At 40.1% G+C, this 27,986-nt stretch overlaps 1 protein-coding gene across 4 annotated transcripts; it reads left to right on the top strand.

The window, feature by feature from the left end:
* Window positions 1–27,121, top strand: RSPRY1 (ring finger and SPRY domain containing 1). Of its 4 annotated transcripts, XM_057430417.1 has the most exons (16): window positions 3–156; window positions 1,636–1,760; window positions 2,258–2,755; window positions 6,511–6,563; window positions 8,014–8,126; window positions 10,838–10,964; window positions 12,762–12,820; window positions 13,170–13,236; window positions 13,912–14,043; window positions 15,304–15,419; window positions 16,518–16,661; window positions 19,414–19,525; window positions 20,525–20,627; window positions 22,752–22,904; window positions 24,472–24,576; window positions 25,590–27,121. In XM_057430417.1, exons 3-16 carry the CDS (start codon window positions 2,409–2,411, stop codon window positions 25,684–25,686), a joined length of 1,728 nt encoding a protein of 575 aa, XP_057286400.1. In that variant the 5' UTR covers window positions 3–156; window positions 1,636–1,760; window positions 2,258–2,408; the 3' UTR covers window positions 25,687–27,121. The 4 variants fall into 4 exon arrangements, with proteins under 4 accessions (XP_057286403.1, XP_057286400.1, XP_057286401.1 ...); XM_057430420.1 differs by lacking the exons at window positions 24,472–24,576; window positions 25,590–27,121 and adding an exon at window positions 20,705–20,799 and having other exon boundaries at window positions 1–156; window positions 22,752–22,887; XM_057430418.1 differs by lacking the exon at window positions 1,636–1,760.
* The last annotated feature ends 865 nt before the right edge of the window (window positions 27,122–27,986 follow it).

Here is a 27,986-nt window from a genome sequence, read left to right as displayed (position 1 = left end):
GTGAAAGCAGAGTCAGCCCTGATGACTCACTTCTCGCCATAAAGGCTTACAGAGTGCTGCTTCCAGATACAACTGCATCTGCACCCTGAAGTACAGTCCACTCACACAGCTCTGTGTGAGCAAGCCCATCTGTTCCTGAGCCAAACAAACCTAAGGGTGAGTTGTCCAGAACCACTTGTTCTTATTCATGCTTTAAGTTGTTGACCAGAAAAAAATAGGTTTCACTTAACTGGTTTTGATCTTGTCTTATGTCTGTTTTGGTCCTTAGGTAGGTTCTTACTGCTAATCCATAAAATACAGCTTTTCCTTGCTCATTTTGATGAGAAGGGATTCACTATGTTAGTATTTTTTGTAAGCTACAGAACAGCTTAATTCGGATTCTAAATCTGTAACCGTTTTACATTTTAGTATTATGTTACTAAAATGCCCTTAAATGATCTAGATTCATAGATCCATGCATATTATTTTGCTTGGGAAGACATATTTCATGTTTAATATAACTAGTCCATTTTAAAAAATAACTCTTACCAGGTACCCCCCAACCTTTCAAAGTCATCTGAACCTGTTGTGATCTTGTACAATTCTGTTTAAGATCCATGCAATCTTTGTTGGCTCCCTCACATGCACTTTTGACTGGCTGACTATGAAGCCAACAGCTGTGTAGGCTCAGGTGGAAGGGCTCCTGAGCCTTGTGTCTCACCACTTGTTGTAGTCCAACTGCTTAAGAGAGTAAGGCAAGCACATTGTGGTGCCAGAACCCTTCTAATGATCTGTGGTTTAGGAATTTCTTGAACAAGTTGTCCAGATCTTGTAATTTTTTTGCAGTTAATATCCCTTGAGGGATTTTTTTCTTCCCTAGTTAGCCTTCAGTTAATTTCCTAATACAGAACCTTTCACTGTGCTAGAAGAAGTTAACATAGCTCAAACTAGAAAAGAGTCTGAGAGCTTGCTTGCAGTGCTCTCCAGTGACATCTGGACATCCAGAGACTTGCTTATATGACCAGTGTCTGGCTTCCCAAGTAATGTTGTTATGATCTTGTCCCAATGGCAGCCTTTCATGTTTGAAAGGTCTTTGCCTTTTTTTTAACTTTATGGTGCCACATGCATACTGTTAAATTATTTAATGATTGTATAATAATAATAACCTGTTACAGGATATTCAGCATGACTTCTACCTTAAATCAGGTTAAACGATTCTTAAAAGAGTAACATGTGCTTAGTCTTAAAGTTACTTATTTATTCTGGTATGCCTGAAGTGCTTAAGTAGTGAAATGATGTCTTTTGTAAGGTTTTATTTTAGGTGAAACTTTAATGATCTATAGAAAAACACCCTATGGCTTGAAAAATCACTTCTGATGAAATGGGGGTCTGAATCTTCTTGCTCTTACTAGCATTCTCAATGTATGGTTTGGAGAGACTACCCTACAGTCTTGGTTGCTAGTGGGCCTGTATTTGGTCCAAACCAGTTGAATAAAGAACAAAAGAATGATTGAATTAGTTTTTGTTCCCAAAAAGGGAAGATTGGTTTGACACTAGATCTGAGCAAGCATAAACCTGCATGGAAAACACCCTGTTCAAAATTCCAGTTAGATCTGTAGGCATTAAAATGTTGTCTGTAATTCCTGTTTATTTCAGGGTCACTACTTGGTGCTTCTTTGAGGATCCAGTTGATGTAGACACGTTCCAGAAGATATGTTTATGCACAGATGGACTAAACAGTTAACTGTTAAATCTACAGTTTGTTGAGATATGCCATTACTGTAAGTTCAGCTCTTCACAATTTTGGCTATTTTGTAGACTCTTTCTGGAAATGATACTGAATGATACTGAATAATCCTGATAAGAAACAAGACCTTTAAGAGTTCAGCCTTTATTTGGGTGGCCTAAGCATTATGTCTTTATAAAGAACAGACAAAATTGGTTTGGTAATAATACTTAGTACTTAAAGGGTAGCAGTGTGCTCGATTTAAAGTGTGCTAGGCACTGCTAGACAAAGTTGTTCCTCTGTATCCAAAAACCGTGGAAGAAATGGGAAATAATAGGTAGTATAGAAAAGAATAATGTGTGGGCAAGAGCTACTTTACCCAGGGCACTTCCTCTTCCTTCCTTTCCCCCTCCCTGCAATAGATTTCAGGTACAAACTTTGTTTCTGAGGTGCTTTATCCATCAAGACTGATTCTGTTGACTATAATAGGAATTCTTCTGCTATTCATTAGAAGTAGAAACACTGACTCCTGTTTTGGATTTGCTTTTTCAGACCTCCTTCTGGATGACCAATGTGTATTTTAACTGATTGTAACAGAAACTAAGTCTCCGATTTCCCATTCAGTCCATCTGGTAACAACACTTATAATGCAAAAAAAATCACGATTCAGGATCCCACAAACATTACTCTTAAAGCTTTCTAGATGATTGTAGTTGCTTTTGTTGTGTTCTATGCTAGCAGAAGCCTTTTTCAAGGTTTACTGTTGACTCTAGAGCACCACATTCCCTGCTTACTGGGAGCCCTGAGGGCTGGCAGTATGGGAAACTCGTGTGTTTGCCGCGATGACAGTGGAGCAGAAGACAACGTGGAATCTCGGAGTTGGCAAACGGAGAACAGTAGAGTACATGTTCCTGAAGCAAGAAGCCACCCAAGGGACCCTGTCCGTCCACCCAGGAGGGGTCGAGGGCCTCATGAGCCAAGAAGGAAAAAACAGAATGTGGATGGGCTAGTACTTGACACGCTGGCTGTAATTCGGACATTAGTAGATAAGTAAGTACCTCCTCAAGGAATAATCCAACATGAATGAAAATGTTCTTGTCTCCTCTCAAACTGTGGCTCCATCCTCTCACTGATCTACACCTGACCATCCCTGAAACAGTCACATGTTTCCATCTGGAGACTTTGGAGAGGAGCACCTTTCCTAGGTAACAGAAGTAGCTCCTAAGTGTACAGGTACAGACTCTTCCAAGAGCTGAGAGCTTTTTCACAGTTCCTGTCTGGCGCTACACCCAGGTGGGATGAGGAATGTGCTCAGTGTTTCTTATGTGGCATAGATACACAGTTTAGGAAGCAACAAACACTCCAGAGTTTGGGAACTTCTGTCCTAAAAATTGGTGGTTGTGCAAGATTTTTGTTTTCAGGCTGTATTTACTTCTTTGGAAATGGTTAAGCAAAACTAAGAGCTCTGATCTTTGTTAGCTTATACAAACAGACTGAGGTTTTCTCTCCAGTTTTAAGTGACTGCATGTTGTGACTGTTCAACTCCTGATCCCACTATTGTGTTCTTTGCATGCTCAAAGCATCTATTAAGGGTGTTGGGGATATTTATGGTTTAGTCCTATTTTGTTTGTTTTGCATTGCTTTCTACGAAGCTTTAAAAGGACCTTTCAAATGATAGGATAAATTAACTCATCATCTTTTGGGTTAGGTGCAGGCTAGGAATTGCAAGGCCAAAACAGAAGGAAAAGAACTGTTCTAGCTTCACAGCTGGGGTTTGAGTTTAAGGTCTGTGAGGATCAGAATGTGAGCCTTGATTCATACACCTGCTTTTTACTTTGGAATGTGCCTGCAGAGGAGGAGCTTGCCTTCCTGCTGTAAAATGCCTTAAATGGAAATACCAGCATTTTTTTCCTGAACATTTAAATCTGAAGGCTTTGGTTTTTTTAACCAGGTTTTATTCTGTGGTCTGTCTTCAAATCATAAAGGTAAAACTGTTTTGAAAGCCTTTCCCTAATCTCGCATGCTTTTGCCTCAGTTCAGCTTCTTAAGTTGTTTCACAACACTTCATGCATAGCTGATCCTGTTCCTGTGGATCTTGCAATCAGTTCTGTACTCTTGTAAGTGCTTTCCTACGCTACTGAGGGACAATAAGCGGTTATTTTGCTGATCCTGGAGTCCTCTTTCTGACAAATTTCTGAAGCTGTGTTTCTTAGTTAACACAGGCTCCAGTGAAATACTTTCAGACTCCCATAACCATGTGAGTGGGAAGGGACCTCATGAAGCTCGTCCACCCAGCCTCCCACTTAAAACCCAGGTCTAGCAGGAGCAGGTGGCTCATGATTTTATCCAGTCAAATGCTGGAACATCTTCAGGATACAGAGAATCCTCCACCTCTTTGGGTCCCAGTTCTAGTGTTTGACCATGCCCATGGCTTAAATAGTTTTAAAAGCTGGAATTTCCCATATTCTAACACATGCATGCTGTGTGCACTCTGGAAAGCCTGACTCTGCTCTTTCTTTCCTATTGCACAGTTGCAGACAGCAGTATGATACCTCCTCCTTTCTACTACTCTCCCTTAAGGATAAGCAAACCTATTTCTCATAGCTTATGTTTCTGTGTCATGTTCTTTAGCCACCAACCATCTTGGAAGTCCTCTGCTAGACCCATTTCCTTGTATGATACCTGGATGTGGGGAGCTCAAAAATGAGTTTCACTTGGTTTGTATTAAGGCAGCTGGTAAACCCCAGCTGGTTTTATAATGCAGCTAAGTATTACAAGCTCTTGCAGAAAGACAGAAAGCTATGGCTATGAATAATGGAGGAGTCTGTTCATAAGGCAAACTCTCTAAATGTGTCTGAAAAAATTTAAGGAGCTCTTCTGCTGGACTTGAAGCTGATGATAAGCCCTTGTTAGATTAATAGGAATGCTTGCTTGGGGGAAAAAAAGTCACATCTGGAAGTCTTGGTTTTCAGTGTAGGTGCAACACTGTAGGAGTAAGTATGTTCTGTTGTCACCTGTTCCTCCTAGAACCTGATTTTTTCAGTTTTGAAAGCACTACAATGGAAGGAAATGGTAGGGAAGCTGACAAATCTCTTTGCATGTCAAAAAATGTGCCAGAATAAAGTCATGCTAATGTGAAACTATGTAAATAACAGCAGGTTGGAGATACGGGTTTCAGTGTGACAGTAGAGCCTTGGAAAGCAGAAGGCAGCAGTCCAAAGAACAGAAATCAAACCCATTCTTCTGACATTCTTTTCCAAAATCTGTACTCAAAGTTAATGCATGGAACACTCTGAAATGAAGTGTAAGTAAGTTGTTACCCTGTGATCTACAATGAATTCTGGTTTGCTTCAGTTTTATGTTAGCTTTCAATCTCAAAGTTTGGACCTAAACCATATTTGACAAGTGCTATTTTTCACCTTGTGTCTAGAGATACCTCTTTTCTACAAGGAAAGAAGTTTCATTTCCTAGCCTCAGAAGAATAAGTGCTAATTTTTTGGAGTTTATACGAAGTGCTGCTTTGCAAATTAAGAAATTACAAGAATGACTGCTCTGTTTCTAAATGAGGAAGCTCATCTGGAAAAAACTCTTCCCCATCAGGGTGGTGGGACACTGGCGCAGGTTGCCCAGAGAAGCTGTGGCTGTCCCATTCCTGGGAGTGTTCAAGGCCAAGTTAGATGGGGCTTGGAGCAATCTGGTCTAGTTGAAGGTGTTCCTGCCTGTGGCAGGGGTTGGAACTGCATGAGCTTTAAGGTCCCTTCCAACCCAAACCAGTCTGGGATTCTGTGAAACTTCATTTTAGCCTTGCCTTGTGGAAATAGTCAAGATTGTGTTAATTTGCTTGGTACGAAAAACATGTGCTCACAGTGAATCTCTTTAGTCACAACCGATTTTTCTCTTCTAATTAATCTCTCCAAAGTAGGTAGTTTTATTATCTGCATGATTAATCTGTGTTGAAAGTGTCTAAAATTCTGTATTTCACATTTCCAATTTAATTTCAGGCCTCTATGATAGAAATTGAGTGTGGCAGGTACCATTCTAAGCCTGGGGTTAATCCACAGTGCCCAAATAAGGTGTTTAGGACATGCTGCAGTGTCTGATTTCTGTGCTGCTTACTAAGTAAGATTTTGAGATCTTGCTTTAGGTATTCCCAGCAGCAGTGCATGCTCAGATGGACAGACCTGGCCATAGCTTCTTGTCCTTGGTCCATCACTGAGTCTCAGGAACTGATCTAATTTGAACTCTTTATGGTTTTCATGTTTGAAAGGTGACTGGGTTAAATAGCTTCTATTCAACTGCCTTACTTCTTAACAGCTTGTTACTGAGTTTGAAGTCTGTGATCCTCGCAAGTGGCTCACCTTTCAGTTTTGTGGATGGTTTTTGTTTTGTTCTCTTTTAGTATTTATATATTTAGCAGAGAATTTCTGGGGGAAAGTATGTTTAAGCTGCGTCCCTTGTGCACTGCTCTTGGCTCACTTCACAACCTCGGACACAGTCTCTTGCTTCATACTCTGAGGAACCCTGCTGAGCAGCACTTAGCCTAAGGATTATGTTCAGCCTTTCAACATGCAGATACGGATCACCCTTTTATTCATCAGCTATTGTGGATATGGAGATGTTGACTTTGAGCCAGAGAAATCTCCATTCCCATCTGTGTTTCAGATCTGAAAGTGGTATTAGCAGTCTGCAGCCTATGTAACTTCCTTTTGTTAAATACTGGAGTCATTTTCTGTCTGTGTATTATCATTTGGTGTATTATGTTGATAATTGTGCATAAATTTTGACCTGTGTAATATCTCTTTCAGTGACCAGGAGCCTCCTTATTCAATGATCACGTTGCATGAAATGGCAGAAACAGGTATCAAGGCATTGTGTTGGGCATTTAAGTTGTGATTCCAAAGCAAACAAACAAAAAACAAACCAACAAAAAAAAACCCAAACAACAAAATAAAACCAAAACAAAACAAAGAACCCACCAAAAGAACAAAGCCACAACTCTCCTTTTCTTTGCAAAGATGAATGCATGTGAGCAGCATGAGTTACAACTTGGTGTAGCTCTAGAGAGGTGGGATCCAAAATACAGTTCTACTAGTTCTACCCTCAGAAGCTCATTGCATTTGCCTCAGCTTTGAACTCTGTTAAACTTTCCATGTGAACTCTCCAGAAGCAGCCAATGATTGTCCACAAACTTCTTGTAATGGCCTTAAACCATAAGACACAAAGCATTTTCATCCGCAGCAAGGCGGAGCCAACCTAGATGCATATGGTAGACATGGTTTAAACCCATGTGCTCCCATACAGGCAAACAGTATGTACATTTGTTTGGGGTTTTTCTATCCTTACCTCTGCTTTATTGATGTAGCCGTTCCAACCCTGTCCCTAAGTTCTCAGGCAGTATGAGCTGTGTCAACGTGGGCTGTTTCAACTTTGTCACAGTAGGAGAAATTCTCCCATCTCAAGATCTCCACTAAATTTCTGATTTAGGTGATTTTTTTGTCTTTTGGTAGAGTTGCTACTGGTCTTAGGAAATATATTTCTAGATCATAATAAATTAATCAACCTGATTAGATATTACAGCACTTCAGAAAAATGTTTTTCAGGGGAATGTGCAAACAAAAACTCCAGTGTATGACCTATTTACTTGTCACTGTTGAAGGGAGCACTAGGTCTTCTTAACCTCACTCTTACATGCAGGCACTTTGAAGGGAACTACGTTCTTGTAAATCCAAATGTTTACTTTGTTGGTAGTTTAACATCTTATATGTGGCTTATTGTATACTTTCATATAGAAGCTGTTGTCTACTCATTAAGCGATGAGAGCTGTTCCTTAGGAAAACACATTTTCTTCAGACCACCAGGCATGGGACAAGCTAATGTAGTTCCTCAGAGACCCATGTCTTCCCATTTGAGGGAACTTGGGAAGAGTCCTCCAGTTCTGGCTGGAAGAAATACTTCCTCGGTGTCATCAGGAATGCAGTATATAACACTTAAGAGTTGACACTGGACACTGAACTCTTGAGTACCACAGTGAAATAAAGTGCTTGTCCATATTGGTTCCCTCCTAATACCAGTGTGAGCTCACAAGTGCTCTGGCCTGGGCTAGATTTTTTTCCAAATAAGAGAGGGGTTCACTAGTAGCTAAGCTGCTGTAAACTTTTTGCCCTGAATTGAAACTTCTTTTTAAACAACAGAAGAAGAAACAACCAAAACTGTTGGGTTGTTCTTCAGTTTATATTTAGGGATGTATTTTGAGCACTTCAGGATTGCAGTGTTAAGTCTGAGCGTTACTTCTGTTTTGTGTTTGACAGATGAAGGCTGGTTGGAAGTGGTCCAGTCTTTAATTAGAGTTATTCCATTAGAAGATCCCTTGGGACCAGCTGTTATAACTCTGCTACTTGATGAATGTCCACTGCCAACAAAAGTGAGTCTAAAGCAGATGTATTTATCTGTGGCTGAATTTCAGTTACTCATGGTTGTCACACCCATTGACAGCTCCTGGGAGGGTTTCACCAGTGACACAAGACTGTGAGTTGTTCAGAAAGTGGCTGTGACTTGCAATTTGGAGTATTTTGTGGTGACTTGATATATAATTGCCACTTAAGGCTAGAAGCTTGGGAGGGGGAGTGGGTGGGTGGAGGGTGGGGGGGAGATGGTGGGGAAATGTGGCCCGTGGAGAGGAACAGGAGGCCTTTGGTCTTTAGCTGTTTTTCTTGCTGTCATCTCCTGCCTCATGGTACATGCATGCTATGCAGATGCCATAAAAGTAATCCAAGTTGTGCCTTTTTGTTCTCCAGTTCTGGAAGCTGCACATTTACAAGTCACTACTGAATTTGTTCTTGCCCTGTGCATAAGAAATGTAATACCAGTGTGTGTTAAGTTAAATACATAAGGTGTTTTTAACTATGAAATATCTAGTTAGAGTTTTGGCAAATTTCAATACTTTTCAATGACCACTGATCTGTTTTTTGGATGAGAGTGTGACCCTAGGTGTTCTTACAGCACTTTTGTGGGTGTTTTAGCCGGGGCCTTGGGATGCTAACTGCTGTTGAATCATAGAGTCACAAAGTGGCTTGGATTGGAAGGGACCTTAAAGCTCATCCAGTTCCAAAACACCCTGCCACAGGCAGGGACACCTTCCACTAGACCAGGTTGCTCAAGGCCCTAAATACCTTTAAATGTGGTGATTGTACAGAGAACCTGTATGCTTGTCATGATGTAATTTCATCAGAAGCTGATGATGCCCTCACTGCAGTTTTCGTTTAAGGATCTACTTATGCTGTCAATTCTAGTTGTTTGTTGGCATTGTTAGGGATATAAGACAGTCGTAGCTTTGTCTTGCATAAACGCATGAGTGGCTGGAGAGCTAGTCAAGTGATTTTGTTTCCTCTAGCAAATATCCTAGAGCCATCTGAGACTTCTGATCAAGTTAAGCGTTGTATGATGGCTGTCACATGAACTGCAAAATGATTTTGAAAACAAAGCTATGACAAGAAATTTTGCCTTCTTTGAAAAAGTCAGGCAGTGGAGACACTGAGTGTGCCACGTGAAGAGTGGCTTTGTATTTTTTGTTCAGCTGTACAATGCAGCTAGGGATCAAATGATTTAGTTTTTGAAAGCCACATGACTTCTATTAACTTTAAGGAGTTAGCTATTAAATAGTTGACCTTAACAAGACAATTGAAATAAGCTGTTTCTAGGGCACACAGAGCTTTTTATTCCTGTAGAATCTCTGTATGGCACAAGTTGTGGGATCTGCTGGTCACAGGTAGCCTGGTAAACTGCTGCTGTTTGTTTTCTTTCTGTTCAGGTTAATTTAAAGATCTTGTTCTTAAGGGTTTTAAGTCAGTGCTCCATTTCTGTGACAGCTGCAGAACAGCAGCAAGTTGTATTTAATTTTCTATTATTCTAGGCTATGAAGTCCATGAAGTTTAAAATGGCAGTGTAGTAAACTGTTTATAAAGTCTTTGTTTAACTCAAAAGAGTTGCTCTCTGTGACATTTCTAGTAGTGGCTGAAAGCAGTATCAGTATGTCGAGAATCTAATTTTAGTGAAGCTTTTCCATCTGAGGCTTGTGGCTCAGTCGTCCTTTCTCTATTCCTTCCATGTAGTGTCAGTCCTGTTCATCAGTTCTGGATTTGTGGTTTTTCCTTTGGGAACAGAACTACTTTTCAGTGTGATCTCCGTACAGACCTCAGGCCCTAACACAGTAAACTGATTTGAGTGTGGCTCAGTACACAATTCAAAAAAACCATACATATTCAACTTGAGCAGTACTCATTTTTCTCCAAATGGCCTGCTGATGACTTCAATATGAACAGTTATTCTATTTTAATTAGATCTTAGCCTCAGATTGTGCAATTTCAATCTGAATTAGCTGAAACTTTCATGAAGTCTGGAAAGTTGAGGGGCATTTGTAACTTTGGGGGTGGGGGTTCTCCCTGTGGAGAACTTGTTCTGGCTCTAGATTAACCCCTAACTACTCTGAAAACAGGGTATTTTATAGATCTGTATCTTGAACCTTATCCATACCATACTGCCTGAATGAAGCAAGTCAAAGTATGGCATTTTAGATTTATTACCCTCAGTGGTGACTTACTAAATCAGTGTGACTGCAGGAAGCCATTTATGCTCTCAAGAATACCATTTATGACATCCTGCAAAGCTGACAGCTTCCTAAATTTATGATGGGGATTGTGGCCTCTTTTGTGGGGAGTTTATATCTTTAGTCCTGAATTCTATAGTCTAAAACTGCCATTTTAGCTTGGAAAGGGTGTGAATTTTAGGGTACTGGAAACAGAATAGATGGTGTGCCACATGTGCTGGTTGGTAGTTTGCCTTTGTCTACTAGTCTAGTTCTTGCTATATAGGTAGGTTAGTTGTCTGTGTCCCGAGTGTCCAGAACTGTTGATCACACTAATGACCAACCTGGTAGTAATTGTAAAGTTAAGTTGAACTTTTCTTCCCATTTGGTCTTTGTTATATTCTTATCTTTAAAGATAACCATCCTAAGCTGTCTGTGATATGATGCTGACTTTAGTAATACAGTATAAAAATAATTGGTGGTATTATATTTAGTTGGGAGGAAAGCTCTATTTGTCAGTGACGGTGAGAGTTCTGATTTTTCTTTTTCAGGATGCATTACAGAGGTTAACTGAAATATTAAACTTAAGTGGAGCTGCTGCTTGCCAGGATGCTTGTCAACCTGCCAGACACCGGAATACAACGGCCGTGCTGGGCTGCTTAGCAGAGAAGCTAGCAGGTAAAGCAGTGGGATTCTTCAGGAAACTTGCACTTTGCTCACTGAGGCACCGTCTGCTGTAGCACCCACTCTGCAAATGAGTTCAGAAACATTCTTAGAACTGAATAATGTTTTGCATTGAGGGGAGACCTCATGTGACAATCTACTGTGTAATTAGAACATTGAGTGCTCCGTAGCTTGGGTCTGAATGAGATATTCACAATCCCACATACTTAAAGCTCAGATCGTTCTGATGCATAGTTAGTAATGGTGGATTGGTGTGTATTTATGGTATATTGCTTCAGCACTGGTTACTAGTCTCTTCTGTGTACCTACTCTGGCTGTGCATGAATTACTGAGGACAAGTAGTTCTTTTGCCAGTAGACAGAAGTATCAAATTAGTAGACTTCTAAGCTATAGAGAAACAAAAAATACATGTTTCTTTTTTTTTTTTCCTGCTAAACATGTATTGCTCTGTTGTAGGTCACAGAAAAGATTTTCTCATCTATGTTACTTGAAAGAAAATTGCTATTTTCTTTGTATGCTATTTAAAGGTGTCTTCTCATATAGAAAAAAAGTTTTATTCCCTGCCATTTCTAGTACCCTGCTGGAAACTAATGATTAAGTTTCCTTCCCACTGATGGTTGGGTTTCTATCTAGTTTTTTGCTCCTTTTCTGAAAGTGGACAGGAAAAGTAGCAAAAGTGGTTGTCTGGTATCACCTACTGGTTATTAGAAAAATACAGTATTTCTGTCAAAAAAAAAAAGTAAAGAAATAGGACAGGAAGCTTTTTCGTACAATAATACTTCTACCCTGTTATACAAAGTCAAAATGAGATACTATCTCTGCTTTCATCTTAGTGGACAGAGATCTTTATGTATCAGCTCAGGTAGCAAATCCGTTAATGCTGTGTTGGAGCCCACTGCAATTTGTTTGAGTTCATAGATATCAGAGTTGGATTCCCATGTACTTCTCTTGATAAAGGAGACAGTATTTCAGGGTTGGTTTTTTTCTTTTTTTAATTGGTTGCTTGCTGCGGTGCTGCTGCAAGTTGTCAGGTAGGCTACATTAGATGCTCAGTTTTACTTACTTTGGGCTGCTGATCAGTAGAGCTGATCTTTATGTGTTGATTCTGGAAGTAAAAGGGAGCCAGTCTTTTTTGAAAAGTAATGAGCATGAAAATACTAAGCAGAGGCTGGTGGAGTCTTTATTTAAAATCTCAGAAGTATGGATAGAACTCTGCCCATTTACAGCAGGTAAACTGAATATGTTTGTAATTTGTCAGTAGCTGTGTAATTAAATGTATACCAAATATTTGTCTGGAAACAATGACAGGCTGAGAGCTGGGCTTGTTCAGCCTGGAGAAGGCTCCTTAAGGGGAGACCTTAGAGCAGCTCCAGTGCCTAAAGGGGCTACAAGAAATCTGGGGAGGGACTTCAGACTTTTAGGGACAGGACGAGGGACAATGGCTTTAACCTGAGAGAGGGAGATTAAGATTAGACAGCAGGTGGTGAGGATGGTGAGGTGCTAGCCCAGGCTGCCCAGAGAAGCTGTGGCTGCCCCATCCCTGGCAGTGTTCAAGGCCAGGTTGGACAGGGCTTGGAGCAACCTGGTCTAGTGGAAGTTGTCCCTGCCTTGGACACCTTGGGCATTGGAATTGGATGAGCTTTAAGGTCTGTTCTAACACAAACCATTCAATGATTCTACATTATAGTTCTGCTTTGGTGAAAAGTTCTTTAATTTTTGTCTTATGTTTAAAAGATCTGTGCCGTGAAGAGTAGTTCCCATGGATGTGTTTAACTTTTAATGTTCTTGTAGGTCCTGCGAGCATAGGCTTACTCAGCCCAGGCATATTGGAATATTTACTTCAGAGCCTGGTAAGTGTCTTCCATCTTTTTGTATGTATCCATACATAGCAATTATAATGCATTTTGTTGTTGTTACTGTGAAAAGTTAGGGTCATATGTAGTAAATACTGGTTATATATGTTACAGAAAGTTGAGATTCCAGAGAGTCCCTAGGATCTCCAGCCTTGGAGATAATTAGAAGTTAACAGGACAAAGCACTGAGCAGCTTGATCTCAAACCAGCTCTCCACAGGAGGCTGAACCAAAGGAGCTGTGGAGCTCCCCTTCAACCTAAAAGCATTCTGTGACAGACTAACAGGTTCTCCTACCCATCTGTGCTGGGTATTTATTAAATAACTTTTCTTCCTGCCCATGTTTAGAACTTCCAGTCCCATCCGACAGTGATGCTTTTTGCACTAATAGCACTGGAGAAGTTTGCACAAACAAGTAAGTATTAGCCTGATACTGCTCATAACAGCCATACTATGGCTTCTACTGTGTAATTGTCAGTTGGGAGCATGAGAGGCTGGGTTGGTGTGAACACAAACACGGAAGAGAAATTTTTGTCCACTTACAGACAAGAAGTAGTTATTGCTTTAGTGACATCCCTCTACCCCTGCAGACTCTTGAGATATTTGCTGAAACTCAGTGCAGTACTTTCCAGTTGGAAATTGCTATAGAAGGTCTTAGGCCATGAGGCCTTTGTCACTGAAATAAATCTATTACAGGTGGAGAACAGGTACTTGTAGGCATGAAAAAATACTTATTGCTTTAATGACACCCCACCCACAAACCATTAAGAGATTTGTGGAAACTCAGTCCTTCTCAGCTTAGAAATCGCTGAAGACTTAGGACATGAGACCTTTGTTATTTGAAAGGAAATAAATGTCTATTAGAGAAACGGAGAACAGCTGTGATATAATAGTCTCTTGATGCAGCTCTGTGCTGAAGAGTGGTATATCTGAGCACAAAGTTAATTCGTGTCTGCTTGGTGAAAGAATTTCATACTGTTTGTAATACTGAGGTTTAAAGGGGGGATTCTACTGTATTTGCAGAATGTTGCTGATTTTAACTGAACTTTTCACCAGTTTATAGCATTTATTCTTTTTGCTGTCATTGCAGGTGAAAATAAAATAACAGTTTCTCAATCATGTATTAGTGACCAGCTGATCCTGCTCGAGAAATGGGCAGATAATCCGGACTATTTAAAACGCCAGGTTGGGTTCTGTGCCCAGTGGAGTTTAGACAATCTGTGTAAGTATAAGAAAGGGATGGATTCATTTAATATTAATCAATTCTCCAAAGAGATGGAGGGCTACTTTTGTGTTTGTTTTGTATAAGCACTTACTGTAGATATACCAGATTGCATTTGTAACCACTCTCCTTCAAAAGGGGAAAAAAAAAAAAAGAAAAGGGGGGAGAGGGGGTAGGGAGGTGGGCAAATAGATCCAATGGAATTGCATAGAAAGGAAATTTTGGCAAGAAAAATTTTTGTGAAAGGAAGTAGTTTAAACTCTGCAGGTTGAAGCTGCAATGAAAATTCTTCTTTGCACCTTGTTTTCTGTAACCCATGCTTCAGCAGATGTGCTGAATAGCTAAGTAGTGCAACTCTCTCTCTGGAATGGCAGGATTACTGATGTCCTGGTGACCGTCACTAGTGTGATCACATCCCAGCAGTGCAGTCTCAAAGCATTATTAAAGACATCTTAAAGTAAAGATACAGTCTTGTGATCAAAAGTGAAAAAGTGTTTGAGAAAGCACTTGATGAGATCTGCCCTTTAGGATGATGAATAATCATCAGATTTGCTTGTTTAGTTGTAATTTGCAGGGTGCAACTCTAAAGACCCTGTAGATTCTAATGCCTTTTGGGTAAATTTGAGTAAAAGGTCTTGTTGGTCTTTAGCTAGCGTATGGAAGGCCAATGTCAGTTGTGTTTCGTAAATGTCGGTGTAAGTGTGTAGCAAGCTTGGGACATCTGAAGTGTCTTAGTTTACAAATCTGAGATCTTACTGTGCATGTGTCAGCAACTTGACACCTGGCAAGATAAATACTTCTGATACTTCCATGTGAAAAGGGGATACAGGGAGAAAGAGCTGCTTTGGCTCAGTTGAAGTTTCTTGTTTTCCCTTTTCTGTCCTTCCCCATGGCCAAAATCTTGTCCACTGGTGAATCAGAAGAACTCTGCCCCGCTGAATATACAAATACAATTCTAAATCCTGAAGCAGTGGCTCCTTGGTATGAACTTGGATGCCTTGCAGTTGCCTGTGTGTTTCCTGAAAGTAGGAACTAGACAGTAGGAACTCTAGTCAGAGGTCTAGGTTGTACACTCATGTTTAGATATATTTAGCATGCAGTTTTTTGGAAGTGATACTGTTTTCGTGTTGGCAAAATGTCAATATCTTATTCAGATATGCTAAAAATTAACTGGATCCTAGAGAGATTGATTGCCCAGGTGTGAAATAATTAAAATAAAGGATTGCTGCAGCTGTGATTAAAACAAGCGTTCTTTTGCAGTTTTAAAAGAAGGCAGGCAGTTTACATATGAGAAGGTTGACTTGACCAACATTAGGGCTATGCTGAACAGTAATGATGTCAGTGAATACCTGAAGATCTCTCCACATGGATTAGAGGTAGGATATATTTTCATGATTCCAAGCTAAAAAGGAGCCTGAAGAAAAAGACAGTTTTAAACTCTTTTGGATTGCTATTTGCTCCTGTTATTTTCTGGAATGAATTAAAATTCTCTGTTTAGAAAGCTTTGTTTAGAACCTTTGCTTTGTCAGACGGCCCTAACATTGCTACACTGATCTCAGCTGGAGAAATGTTCGCACTAAAGTAACACCTGTATCTGTGCCCCAAAACTTTGGAAGAGTGAGGACGATCCTAAAATCCCAGATTGGTTTGGATTGGAAGGGACCTTAAAGCTCACCCAGTTCCAAACCCCTCCCATTGGCAGGGACACTTTCCACTAGACGAGGTTGCTCAAAGCCACATTCAGCATGGCCTTGAACGCCAGGGATGGGGCAGCCACAGCTTCTCTGGGCAACCTGTGCCAGGGCCTCAGCACCCTCACAGGGAAGAACTTCTTTCTAAGATCTGTTCTCAGTCTCCCCTCTATCAGGTTAAAGTTATTCCCTCTTGTCCTGTCAGTAGAGGCCCTTGTACAAAGTCCCTCTCCAAGGATGCTGAAGAGACAGCTGGCTTTTCATGCATTTTGATTAAAATTGTTCATAAAATACAATTCCTATTGTTTGTCCTGTTTAGTCTTGAAAAGCCCATAGCAGCAGGAGTTTTGGCTCAGCCACAAGTCGTTTTTTACCTTCCACCTGCCCCCACCTTTTTCTAAGAACTTGTTTGACTACTTACAGGTGGATCTTCATGCTTTAACATTCAATACCTCTTTGTCTTTCAAACCAGGAGTCAGCTAACAACCAGTGACCTGGGTCTTTCTGTCCTGGCTGTCTTAGTCTTAAAATGGACTCTGTCAACTTTCTACTTTTTTTTTATTTATTTATTTTTTTAATTTCCTTTGTGGTTTACCACTGAACAGTTCTCAGTTTTGCCTATTCATGAGTTCGTGACAATGATTGCTGTAAAGAGAGATCACTTTCTGTCTGAAATGCCTCTAAAATTATGTTGGTGTATTCTTATATGCAAGAAACCTGTTCCAGAGAAGAAAGGGGCTTGCTAATTTTGTAGAAACTTAATTTTTGGTTTGGTTTTGATAGGCTCGATGTGATGCCTCATCCTTTGAAAGCGTTAGATGTACATTCTGCGTTGATTCTGGCGTTTGGTACTATGAAGTTACAGTTATTACTTCAGGAGTGATGCAGATAGGATGGGCTACCAGAGACAGCAAATTTCTCAATCATGTGAGTACACGTAATGTTGTCTAGCTGATGATGTAACTTCTGTATTTTCCTATTTACACTCGGGAGCATAGCTCTGGTTATTCTGTGGCAGTACTGAACATTCGTGCATTTCCTTTGATACTTCTGTACTTTTGTGAAGCTTTCTTTTGCTGAACACAGCGGTACAAGAGAAGGCTATGTTTTCACTGACTGAAACTGTTCATGCAAGTTGCACATAGCTGCTAGCAGTGGCAGCATGTTACTGACTTGCTGTTGTGTGAAAGCTTCAGGAAAATAACTTCTTGTGGCTTAGTCTCTTGGAAATTCTTTAGATAAGTGGTTGTTGCTGTCCTTTGTTTTTGGAAGTAAACCATTACTCATGAGGAAACAGCAGATTACCACGTGCTTTGCCTTACACAGGTCATCAAGCAGCCATTTCATTACCCTCTTTAACGCAAGGGAAATCATTTCAATGCATGGTATCATTGGATCTGTTGGTAACAGCAATATGATATGGTTTGGCTGTGACAGCTTTTTTTTTTTAAGAAAATAAGGATTAAGAAAAGATGAAACCCTTCTTGCCTTTATTCTGATAATACAGCTTAAGTACACTTAATTTATAGTTCACTTTCATCTTCCTCTCATCCAGATAACTTAGTATCTTATTCTAAGTATTCTTCCTACTATTTTACTTACTTTTATTTTACATTTATTTATTTATTTTATTTACTTTTATTTTATTATTTATTTTACTATTACTTACTATTTTACTTATTTTACTTACTTTTAAAATCAAGTACTTATTAGCATTAAAGCAAAATGTGCTACGTGCACATGGAAGCCCAAGCCTGTAGTCAAAGAATAATCTTGACTGTTAGCAGAGATGTAACTAGGACTTCTTTCTTCGTAAGTCTTCGTGGTAACTCTGTATGCCTGTTGTAAACTCAGTATGCTGTAGCATAATTTACTTCAGTATTTCCATAATACTAAGAAAGTGTAATGACTGCTACCCAAAAAACTTGTCTGCTTCAGCTTAGGGAAGACTTCCCCTATGATCAGCCTTCTGAACTTTAATGGAAGTTCATTCAAGTGCAAGGTAGAATTGTAGTACAGAAAGCGAGTATGGCCAGTCTACCACCACTGAGCACAGTGGAAATGTAGTGCTGGGACTTTAAGTTGACATTACTACTGGCTGAGCTTGAGTAAGAAATGTACCTGTAGCCTTTTATTGTTGTAATTGCATAGCTTTCTACTCCTACTTGGAATTTAATTTAGGAGAAGAACTATGTTTATATATTTAACATGGAGATAAGCAGTTAAAACTGCTCATTTCTGATTATTATAGAAAAAGTAATTCTGTATAGCTGGGTCAAATGCTAATATGGCTAATATGAAGATAGGCTAAAAGATACATGTGAGTAAATACTGATGGTGGGTGTATATAAGAGAAATGCATCATGGACATGAAACAAACACCAGTGGGAAGAAACCCAAGGAATGAGAGAGTAGCTTTTCTCACCATTTAATTTCAGTCTTCCTGTGAGTTCACTTGTCTTGCTCCATCTCTCCTAGTTACTCATGTAAATAGCATTGTTCTCTACTGGTGTATGACATGTACATCACATCCACAGTCCAGTCCTGCATTTCTAGCAGCTTCATACAGACCTGCCCTGAGCACAGACATTGCAGATGTTTAGTGTAATAGAAACTGAAATAAAAGGTGATGTGTCTGCTTTAGACTGCTAAGAGGCTTAAAAGATTTTTCCCACTTACTGGTAAGGAGCTTGGGGTAGATGCATTTTTCTGTCTGTGCTTCCTGTACATGGTATGAAAACAGAAAGTGTCACATCTGAGCAGGAGGATTTTTCTCTTACTACAGCTTGTTGGCTAAATGCTGTTGTTTAAACTCATTGTGTGTCTACCTGAAATACAGGATATTATCTTCTGGGTATGTTGCACATACAGTCATCAGACTAGCCATATGCTCTTTATTTAGAGCACATGTAACAAAAAGACTAGTCCTAAATATGACAGTAAACACCCATTAGCTAGGCTGAGCTTTAATTTGGGACATTGGAGGCTTGTGTAATTGGATGCTTTCTAATACTTGCGCTCCAGACAAACCATGCTGAGCACGAGGAAATTATCTTCCGTAGTGCTTTTGGGTTGCGTATTTGGGTTTTCCTACATGACAGATTCTTCTTCCACTCTGAAACTTCTACTTCTGCATTTGTCTCGGACCTTGGCACTATCACATGATAACTTCTTCACAAAATGAGCGAGGCTGGCACTGAAAGAGCTACACACAATATGCAGCAGATCCAGTGAAGGGACAGTGGATTTGTTCTCTGTGTTCTGTACGTTCTGGTGGCACTGGGATATCTTGGGTGGGAAGGTAATAGAGGTCTGGTAGTGGGATTTCAAGGTTAAGAAGGTGGTTACAGTTCTGTTTGATGTTTTAACATGCAAAAAATTAACCTAGCTATTTGGGTACTAGTCTTCTGATTTCTAAATATTTGAATAAACATGACTGATTTGAGCTCAGATAATGAAAAACACTTGGGAGACAATATCCCCTTCCTCCCCGCTGCTCACCTCAACAAGTCCTTTTGATGTGAAAATGAAACTTAAGACTAGGTGGAAAGAATTGTCTTTATGTAGGTGGGAGAACCCTTCCTGCTCTGGATGAGTAGTGTAGCTAAATAAAAATACACTTGACCACTTCTGTGTGAGGACTGCTTGCAGATTGAAATACTCTACTTTTTTTCTGAAGGAAGGTTATGGCATTGGGGACGATGAATACTCCTGTGCCTACGATGGCTGCCGGCAGCTGATTTGGTATAATGCCAGAAGTAAACCACATTCCCATCCCTGTTGGAAAGAAGGTATTCAGCCCATCTTCTGCTGTAGATCCTAGCTGGATTGCTGCACAGGATGTGCAGGTGTCTAAAAACCAGTTTGTTAATAGGTGCAAACAGAGCAGTTACTGCCTAATCCCGATGATACCAAAAGCTTAATAATTATTGTGCGTCTACTAGTATTTGCAGTGGCTTAAATGTACAAAGCAGCACCACGCCCTTGCTCCACAGTCTGTTTAAAGAGAACCTGTTGGCTAAATGTTTTGGGTGTTTGTTTTTTTTATGGGCAGAGTACAAATCATAGCACCAACTGACTGCTGGATGGGCATTTAATCATAAGGCTTCTGTCCAGATGTTTGTAGCCCTACAAAATAGGGTTGAAATCTTCCTTTCTGGGTTGAAAGGGTTATTTTAAAGAAGGGGAAAAAAAAAACAACCCTTATCTCTGAATTAGACTTTTGTTTGTCTTAAGGAGGTGTTGCACTGTCTTGCTTACTTTAAATTCTTGGATAACTACTTGGACAGCAAAGTTCTGTTCTTGATCTCAGCTTTAAAATCTTGGTAGGAGTCTGCATGCCATGCTTGTGTGAACTGTGCTGCCTTCTCTTCTGTTAAAAACTTCTCCCAAGGATGGCTAAATTAAAACACCTCTTAAATAGCACAAGTATGTTAGAAACTTAGATTTTGACAAGTATGTGTTCAGAGGATATTTTCAACAGGTGTAAACAGCCAGGGAGAGACAGAGTGGAGCTTTTTTCTGGCTTTGGCAAATACCCTGCAATACTTCTACAACTGTGTAGTATTAATGCTCTGGCAGACTAAAATATGCTAATTTTTTTTTTTTTCTCCTGTTTTTATCTGTCTACCCATCTATCTATCTATTTCTGTCAGTGTTTCTTCCCATATACTTTTGCAAACAATTCCTTTTAAGTGAGACAACTCATAGTGAGGTATGTGATATTTAAAACAGTAACTTTCAGCTGTTGGTATTTAACAACTGAAATCTTTCTTTGCTTTGCATGTGAGGAGACACAATAGGATTTCTACTAGACTTGCACGAAAAGCTAATGATCTTCTATTTAAATGGAAACCAGCTTCCTGCTGAGAAGCAAGTATTTTCATCTGCTATGTAAGTATGTGCTCACTTGGTAGGACAGTGACCTGCGTAATAATTGTTTTAATTACATGAAGTGTTTCCCATTTCAGATGTACATTCATATTTGCTTACTTGAAGCCATCATTAAGCAAGTTTCCCAATTGAAAGTTGCTTAGAAATCAGTGAGAAGGATATAATTTTACAGGTGGGTTTCAGGGTCCAAAGTAAATACTTTGAACTTTCCAAAGGTAGGCTCAACTTGATGTTTTCTACTGTCAAGCTAGCACAGCACCGAAATAGAATGCAGTTGTAGCAAAGATGAATGTATTTCTAGTAGTCCTTGAGGAATTTTTTATCTTTATATATATATATATATATATGTATCTAAATGTATATGTATGTATATATATGTGTATATATATATATATATATATATAAAGCCTCAGTCCCGCAAGTGCTGAAGAATGTCTGCTTACTTACTGCTGCTCACCGAGACCAGTTCCTGCAGTAACATATTGAATATTCATGGGAGGATGTCTTTTGGTATCATTACAGAAAGGTGTTAGGCTTATTTTGACAGCTCTGTTAAAATTAACACACGGCCAACTCCTGACACTCATGGAGAAGTTCAGCCTTTTAGTTCTGAAAAGATAAGCTGGTGTGATACTTGAGAAAGAAGCTTCTTGTGTAGCTAAAGTAAGCATTACAGTACTACATAAAGTAATATTGAGCTAATAATTTCATTCATGTTTTCTCCTTAAATTTTAAGTATGAGACGCAAGCATAGTTTGGTTTAAAGAGTTGCAGAGTGTCTTATCTATTCAGCTTGCAGTTCTTCATGTGGATTATGTCATTTATATACTCAACTGATTCTGTTACTTGATTAGAACTTAAGGTATTACTCAGCTCAGGCCCTTTCAGTAAATAAAACTGAAAGAAGTGATAGTTGTGGTGTTTTTACAAGGTGGCTGTGAAGAAAAGATGGCTGTCCTGAGGTAATCCTTCATGGGCAAGGAGGACCAGATGGGCATTGTGCTAAGAGTGGTCACACCTGGATTCATCCTGTGCAAGTTCCACACAAGTGTGTGAGCGTTGCAAGCTCTCCAGTTCCTGCCCGCTCATTTAAAGCAGAGGGAGTGGTGGATACGGAGGTGTCCCTTGCAGCTGGTGCTGCTCCTCACAGCTCTGCTAAACAGCAGTTGTTTAGAAGAAAAATGCTTCTGTCCAGTGCTGAAGGAGATATCTGAGCTGATCAGTGTAAAGAGGATTGGGCTGTAGGCTGTTCAAATGGATGTATCTGCTTTTAGTGCGACTAATGCTAACTGTAGAGTAAGCAGCCTTTATTGGCTGACTCAGAGTAAATTCAGCTGAACTCTGATAGTAAATTCAGAAGTTGAGAACTAAAGTGAACATGTGCAGCTGTAACTGGGTATGTTAGAGGCTTTTCTGGCAATTAGCTGTAGAACTGCCTATTGAAGTAACTTCTGTCTTTGTCATGGTTTAAGCCCAGCCAGTAATTCAGAACCACACAGCTGCTCACTCACTGCCTGCCGTTCTTTCTCCCCCTGCTCCCGAAGGGATGAAGGGCAGAATGGAAAGAATGTAACTCCCATGGGTGAAGATAAGAACAGTCCAGTAACTGAGGTATAACATAAAACCACTACTGCTACCACCAATAATAATAAAGATAAGGGAAATAACAAGGGAAGAGAATATAACCACTCACCACCCACCGACTGATACCCAGCACGACCTGAGCAGTGATCTCGCCCTTCCGGGTAACTCCCCCCAGTTTATATACTGGGCATGACGTGCTGTGGTATGCAATACCCCTTTGGCTAGTTTGGGTCAGGTATCCTCTCTGCTTCCTCCCGGCTTCCCCTCCTACCTGGCAGAGCATGAGACTCAAAAAGTTCTTGGTCAGAGTAAGCATTACTGAGCAACAACTGAAAACATCGGTGTTACCAGCACTGTTCCTAGGCTGAAAGTCAAAAACACAGCACTGCACCAGCTACTAAGAAGGAGAAAAATGATTGCTACTGCTGAACCCAGGACACTTTGTTTCAGGGTATATTTTTTGTCTGGTAATAGTAGTAACATGTCTGGAAAGCTCTCCTATTGTTTGTTACTCTAAAATGTCTGTTTCTCATATTGCAGATCTGGCTTTTTTGCCGCAGCTAGCTTCATGTCCTATCAACAATGTGAGTTCAACTTCGGGGCAAAACCTTTCAAGTACCCACCATCAATGAAGTTTAGTACCTTTAATGATTATGCCTTTCTGACAGAAGAAGAGAAGATCATTTTGCCCAGGTAATCCTGTCTAGTTTGATTGTGTTTGCATCTGGAGAAATAAAATGCATAGTCTTTATAGTTCCAAGTTGCATAGTCTTTATGTTATACTTGGCAATATTAATCTTACAGCGTCACACCTCCATAGGTTTCCTTTGGAAAAGGCTCCACTGCAACCTAATGAGAAGGGTAGGAGATACACAGCCAAAATCCATTAAATTACACACACACACCAAAAAAAAAAAAGCTAAACTTAAGTGGTCTACTACTGTATAGTAAACTTCTTAGTGAAAGTGCCCCTTGCTGTCTAAGAACTATTAGGTTGGTCAAGAAGGTATAGTCCTAATTAAAAAAAGATGTGTTATTTAAAATTGACCTAATTCATGATGTTGGCAGCATAGAGGTACTGAATGACTGGAAGTCTCTAAGTTGTCCTTTTCTGATCCAGATGAAAATGTCTCTATTTGTGAATGACAGTGCTGACAAAGGTTACTCAAATTTAGAAGTACTTTCCCTAACCATAAATCAAGGTAGATAAAAACAGGTTTGGATATATTCTTCCTTAATGTACCAAATTTCTGGCAGGAACGCAAACTAATGGCTTTTCTGGTTTAGGCTGTTAGTAATGAAATAACTTACTGGAACACAAGCAGTGTACCCCAGATTTGCTACTTGGATTAAAGCACCGCCTCTAGAGTGGTGCTGAGGTTTGTGGTTAAAAAAAATAAATCCTGTTGTTACACTTAAGGAAGTGTAACAACATTTCATCCAGTTCCCAATACCCTGGAGAGAAACCAGGGAAAACTCATTCCCTGTTCATGCCTGATAAAAAAAAATTGGCCTCTTGTGACAGAGCCTGTTTGCTATGTGATAGCACTGAAAGACTCCCTTCAAGGTGGGACACTTGTTCTTTGTTTACACGAATATTGTCCCTGCCCTACAGCCTGAACTGTTTGGAAACTATAAACCAATCCTAAATTAAAACATAGCATTGATCTTAAAAGTGATAGGGAATTAAAAAAAAAATCAAGGGCCTGAGTGGACCCAAGTTATCCATCACAGGACTTAATAGAGTTGTGCAGAATTTAATGTGTCCAGTGTTGGGGTATAGTCTGGGTTAGACACTCACCTTGCCATTGAACAGTTCTGATTGTGCAATGTGTGTGTTTCACATCTGAAATGTCTTATTTCATCAAATGGGGATTTTTTTTTCCATTTAAGCAACCCTGGGCTGTTGGTTTTATTTTTAATTTCTATTCTTTTAAACCGCTACATCATTGTAGGGTTTCTGAAATTTGTTGATATTTTGGTTTGTGTGGTTCATTTGTGTTTTTTTTTCCTTAACTCTTAAAAGTACACAGATGCCAAAGAACAATTTATTTTAAGTGTTCAGCTCTCTTTGTCCCCTTCTGACACACCAGAACAGGGAGTTGAAGACTCTTTCGAACATCTCTGAGTGTGTTAAGCTTTTTGGGGGGAAAGTTACAATTGATGTTTATCAGCAGTAGTGTTGAGTAGCACAGTCAGAGTAAGTGTGGATTTATTGTTTTGAGTCAAACTAATGGGGGGGTGGGGGTGTCTCCTTCAGACACAGGCGTCTGGCTTTGCTGAAGCAAGTGAGTATCCGAGAGAACTGCTGCACACTTTGCTGTGATGAGGTAGCAGACACAGAACTCAGGCCGTGTGGACACAGGTAAAACATTAAAAACAAACCAAACCCAAAGAAACAGGAAAAATGTGTTTGACATTCAGCTTAGGTGAAATCAGATGCAGTCCCTCCTTATCTTGATTGACTTCCAAGAGTAAAGGAAATAACCCCTTTTCTTCCAGATGTGACGGGGGTTAAGCATAGCATCCCCACTATTTCCCTCACTGTACACCTGAGATACAATCCCTAATTACATGTGTCTGGGGGCAGGGAAGTACTGCAGCAATGTACGTATGCTACCCCTGAGCTACTGAGTCTTTATTCCCTGATATCAAAGGTTTATTTAGAAACCTAGAATGGCTTGGGTTTGAAGGGACCTTAAAGCTCATCTGCTTCCAGCCCCCCTGCCATGGACAGGGACACCGTCCACTAGATCAGTGCCTGCTTAGTACGTGTGTAGTACTGGTGCTGTGAAATCCGGATCACATGAGGAGAGCAAAAAATTCATTATATGCCCAAATACTCATTAAATGTTCAACAAGTGGATTGTTTCAAGTAACAAATTTCTCTTAAGACATAAAAATGGGACAGCAGTGTGAGTAATATGATAATAGCATTTTCCTGCCTTTAAGGAGCCTACTACGAAATTAATTTAGCTAAATCCAGTTCCTTAGTGTTTTTAGAGCACTTGCGGATGGAAGCAGTCTTGCCGTGCATCTGGATGCTGGAAAGTTAAAATGAGGCGTGCCCTGTGCGTGTCCACAAGAAGTGGCAACAAGCCCCAGCAGGGCACTGGGACCACACTCCAGATCCAATGTCCAGATGAACAAAGTGTAATCCCAACCAATGGCACTGGATCTTTAAGATGCTGAGCAACAGGAGCACCACTCAAAGTCTGTAGATCCACAGCACCTGACTTGCAATTCCTAATCTCCATTCTGAAAGACTTGAGTGTGTTTTTAGGAGGCTAACTGAACTGCTTAGTGCTTGGGTTTTGTCTTGTTTTGTTGAGTTTTTCACACTGTAAATGCAGGCTTTAACTGATTTTTCTTCTGCAGTGACCTGTGTATGGAGTGTGCCTTGCAGCTGGAGACCTGCCCTTTGTGTCGACAGGAGATACAAACCCGAGTCAGACAGATCTCTCATATATCATGACACATGTGGAGAAATACCACAGACTTGTTTTCAATTAACTCAAACCAATGCTGAAAGGGGAAAGAATCTCTGACCGATCTTTACATGCATAAAACCATAGCCACAGCCAGATTTCATGCTAACCTGTTATCTGTTAATCTTAAAAATGAAATCTTTAATATTTCAAATTGCCAGCAGTGGGAACTGATTTCAAGAATAAGGAGAGCTGGTAGCTCAGTGTGCTATGGCTGTTGGTTCCTCCAAGCAAGACCATAGGAGGGTGTCTCTCTTCTTCCCCCTTTCCTTCTTGCCTGTCAAAAGTGCTGGAAAAATTTGCACTGGAAGTACATATACAATGCATTTTAGAAAAGAAGAGCAAATAATTATCTCCTAAACCAGGGCTGTTCTGTCTTGTGCTCGAAAGTCTCTTATTTTTGGCAGAAATCAGTACTAAAAAGAGAATGCCAGTGTTTTCCTGATCAATGTAGCCTCCTACTGGTCAGAGACTGTATTTTCCGACAGTGGATATTAAACTGCTCAGACTTAATCCGTACACAGTGATTTGAAAAGACAGTGTGGAGACCAGAGAGAAACTCACATTTTAATAACCTGGTGATTCCAAAGAATGTTCTAATTTGTCTTTAAACGTTAAAAGATCGTTGGTATTTTCGGGTTTATGATGCTTTTAACTTCAGTACCCACATTTTTTTGTAAGGATATAATTTTCAGGAGGTATTACTAACTAATTGTAACATTGGACTGGAATTAATTTGATATTCTGGGTATTTTTTAAGATATCGTCAAACATCTTTTTTTAATGTTGGTTTATAAAGTTATATTCACTTTGGAAATATTGAGCTATCTTAAAAGATTAGAGGAGAATTTGGGGCCAGTTTATTTTAAAAAATGTTATTTGGACAGGAAGTTGGGTCTAACTCTGCAACTCTTTAAAAATGCACCTTGCTTGCCATATGTCAGCCCTGCTCTGAGCACGTTTGGGGCCACACTTCATGTTTTGCTAGGGATCACCTGCTGGGAATCTGCTCCAGTTCAGTTACACACTTGTGATGTTTGTATGTTAAGAATTCATTTCAGCAGGCAGCTCTTAAGTGTTTTACTAGGTTCCTAGAAGGAACTGGGGTTCACAGCTGGTGTGAGTGAAGTAGCACAAAACCTGGTGGAGTTACACTTCTTGGCAGTGATTCAACAGCAAAGTATGTGGCAGTGAATTCTCATACTGCGATGTATCTTATCTTTAAAATCATGTATCTTTACTGTCAAGTAGTAACACAGCAGAGCTGAGGCTGCTTCTTCCTCTTGAGCACTTTTGCTTCCTACTAACTTAAATAAGAGCAAAGAGGTCTGCACGCAGGTACCATTCAAGCTCCCTGTTTCACCTGCTGCCTTTGCTAATGCAAGGGTGCTGAATTTTATCCAGAGATACACATGGGGGAGGAGGGGGGGGGGGGGAGCGTTTGTTTCTCTTGAACCTCTGGAGTACAATGTGTGAATTAGGACAGTTCTGTCCATCATTTTTCTTGTTGACTTTTTTCCAAATATAGATTGAATCCAAAACTGGAGTGGTGGTTAGTCTTTTTGCTAAAATGAGAATTATCTTCTGCCTAGGAATGCCTGTTTTGATTAGTCAGACTGGCAAATCTGTGCTGCAGGGACCTTATTTCCTTGCTGACTGTACTTTGAAAGGGTTTGCTGTAATCCATAGTGCCGGTCATGGCTTAGTACCTCCCTCCTCACTGCTGAATGTGCAAATGTGAGACCATCACTGCCATGAGGATGTTAGGATTTCAGAACCACTTGAAGTTTTTCAGTGCTTCCAAATGCAATGATAGGTTTTTATACCTAAGGTACGAAGAGACAAACCGTGCTTTAGGGAAGAAGTGGGACAGACCCATTTTGAACTCTGCCTTAATTGATTTTAGGAACTTCAGGGCTTTGGTTTCCCTGGCCAGGATTAACTGAGGTAAATTTTTCAGAAGCACAGAAGTGCCTAGGACTCCACATTCTGATCAACTGCTGTATGACATTAAGCATTTAAGGCCCAGGTCCACAATGGCTTCTAGATGTCTGGTATCCCCTTGAAATGGAGGTGACCGAAGAGCTTTGCTGCCTCTGTGGACACAGGACTAAGTGCCTGCGTTCTTTGTTGGAAAGATGTGAATGCTTTGAAAATTGTGCCCCAGATCGTCTACCGTGTAGCTGGTGCTGGGCAGAGAAAGCCAGTGGAGATGGAGGAGGGAGCTGTGTCCCAGAGAACTGTCCTGTTCATTTCACAAATGGAAAGATTGCACCGCTCGACTGGC

This window comes from Pezoporus wallicus, unplaced genomic scaffold (genome assembly GCF_028554395.1).
Source record: "Pezoporus wallicus isolate ANWC-B61680 ecotype Strahan unplaced genomic scaffold, APGP_CSIRO_Pwel_v1 contig_3573, whole genome shotgun sequence".
NCBI classification, from domain to species: Eukaryota; Metazoa; Chordata; class Aves; order Psittaciformes; family Psittacidae; genus Pezoporus; species Pezoporus wallicus.
Note: the sequence above shows the minus strand (reverse complement) of the source record. Positions and strands in the feature narration are given on the sequence as shown.

Coding starts and splice junctions, on each gene's coding strand:
- RSPRY1 (XM_057430418.1), top strand. CDS start 2,409: ATGATTGTAGTTGCTTTTGTTGTGTTCTATGCTAGCAGAAGCCTTTTT. Junction 13,237..13,911: donor GGAGAAGTTTGCACAAACAA/GTAAGTATTAGC, acceptor CTGTCATTGCAG/GTGAAAATAAAATAACAGTT. Junction 14,044..15,303: donor GTGGAGTTTAGACAATCTGT/GTAAGTATAAGA, acceptor GTTCTTTTGCAG/TTTTAAAAGAAGGCAGGCAG.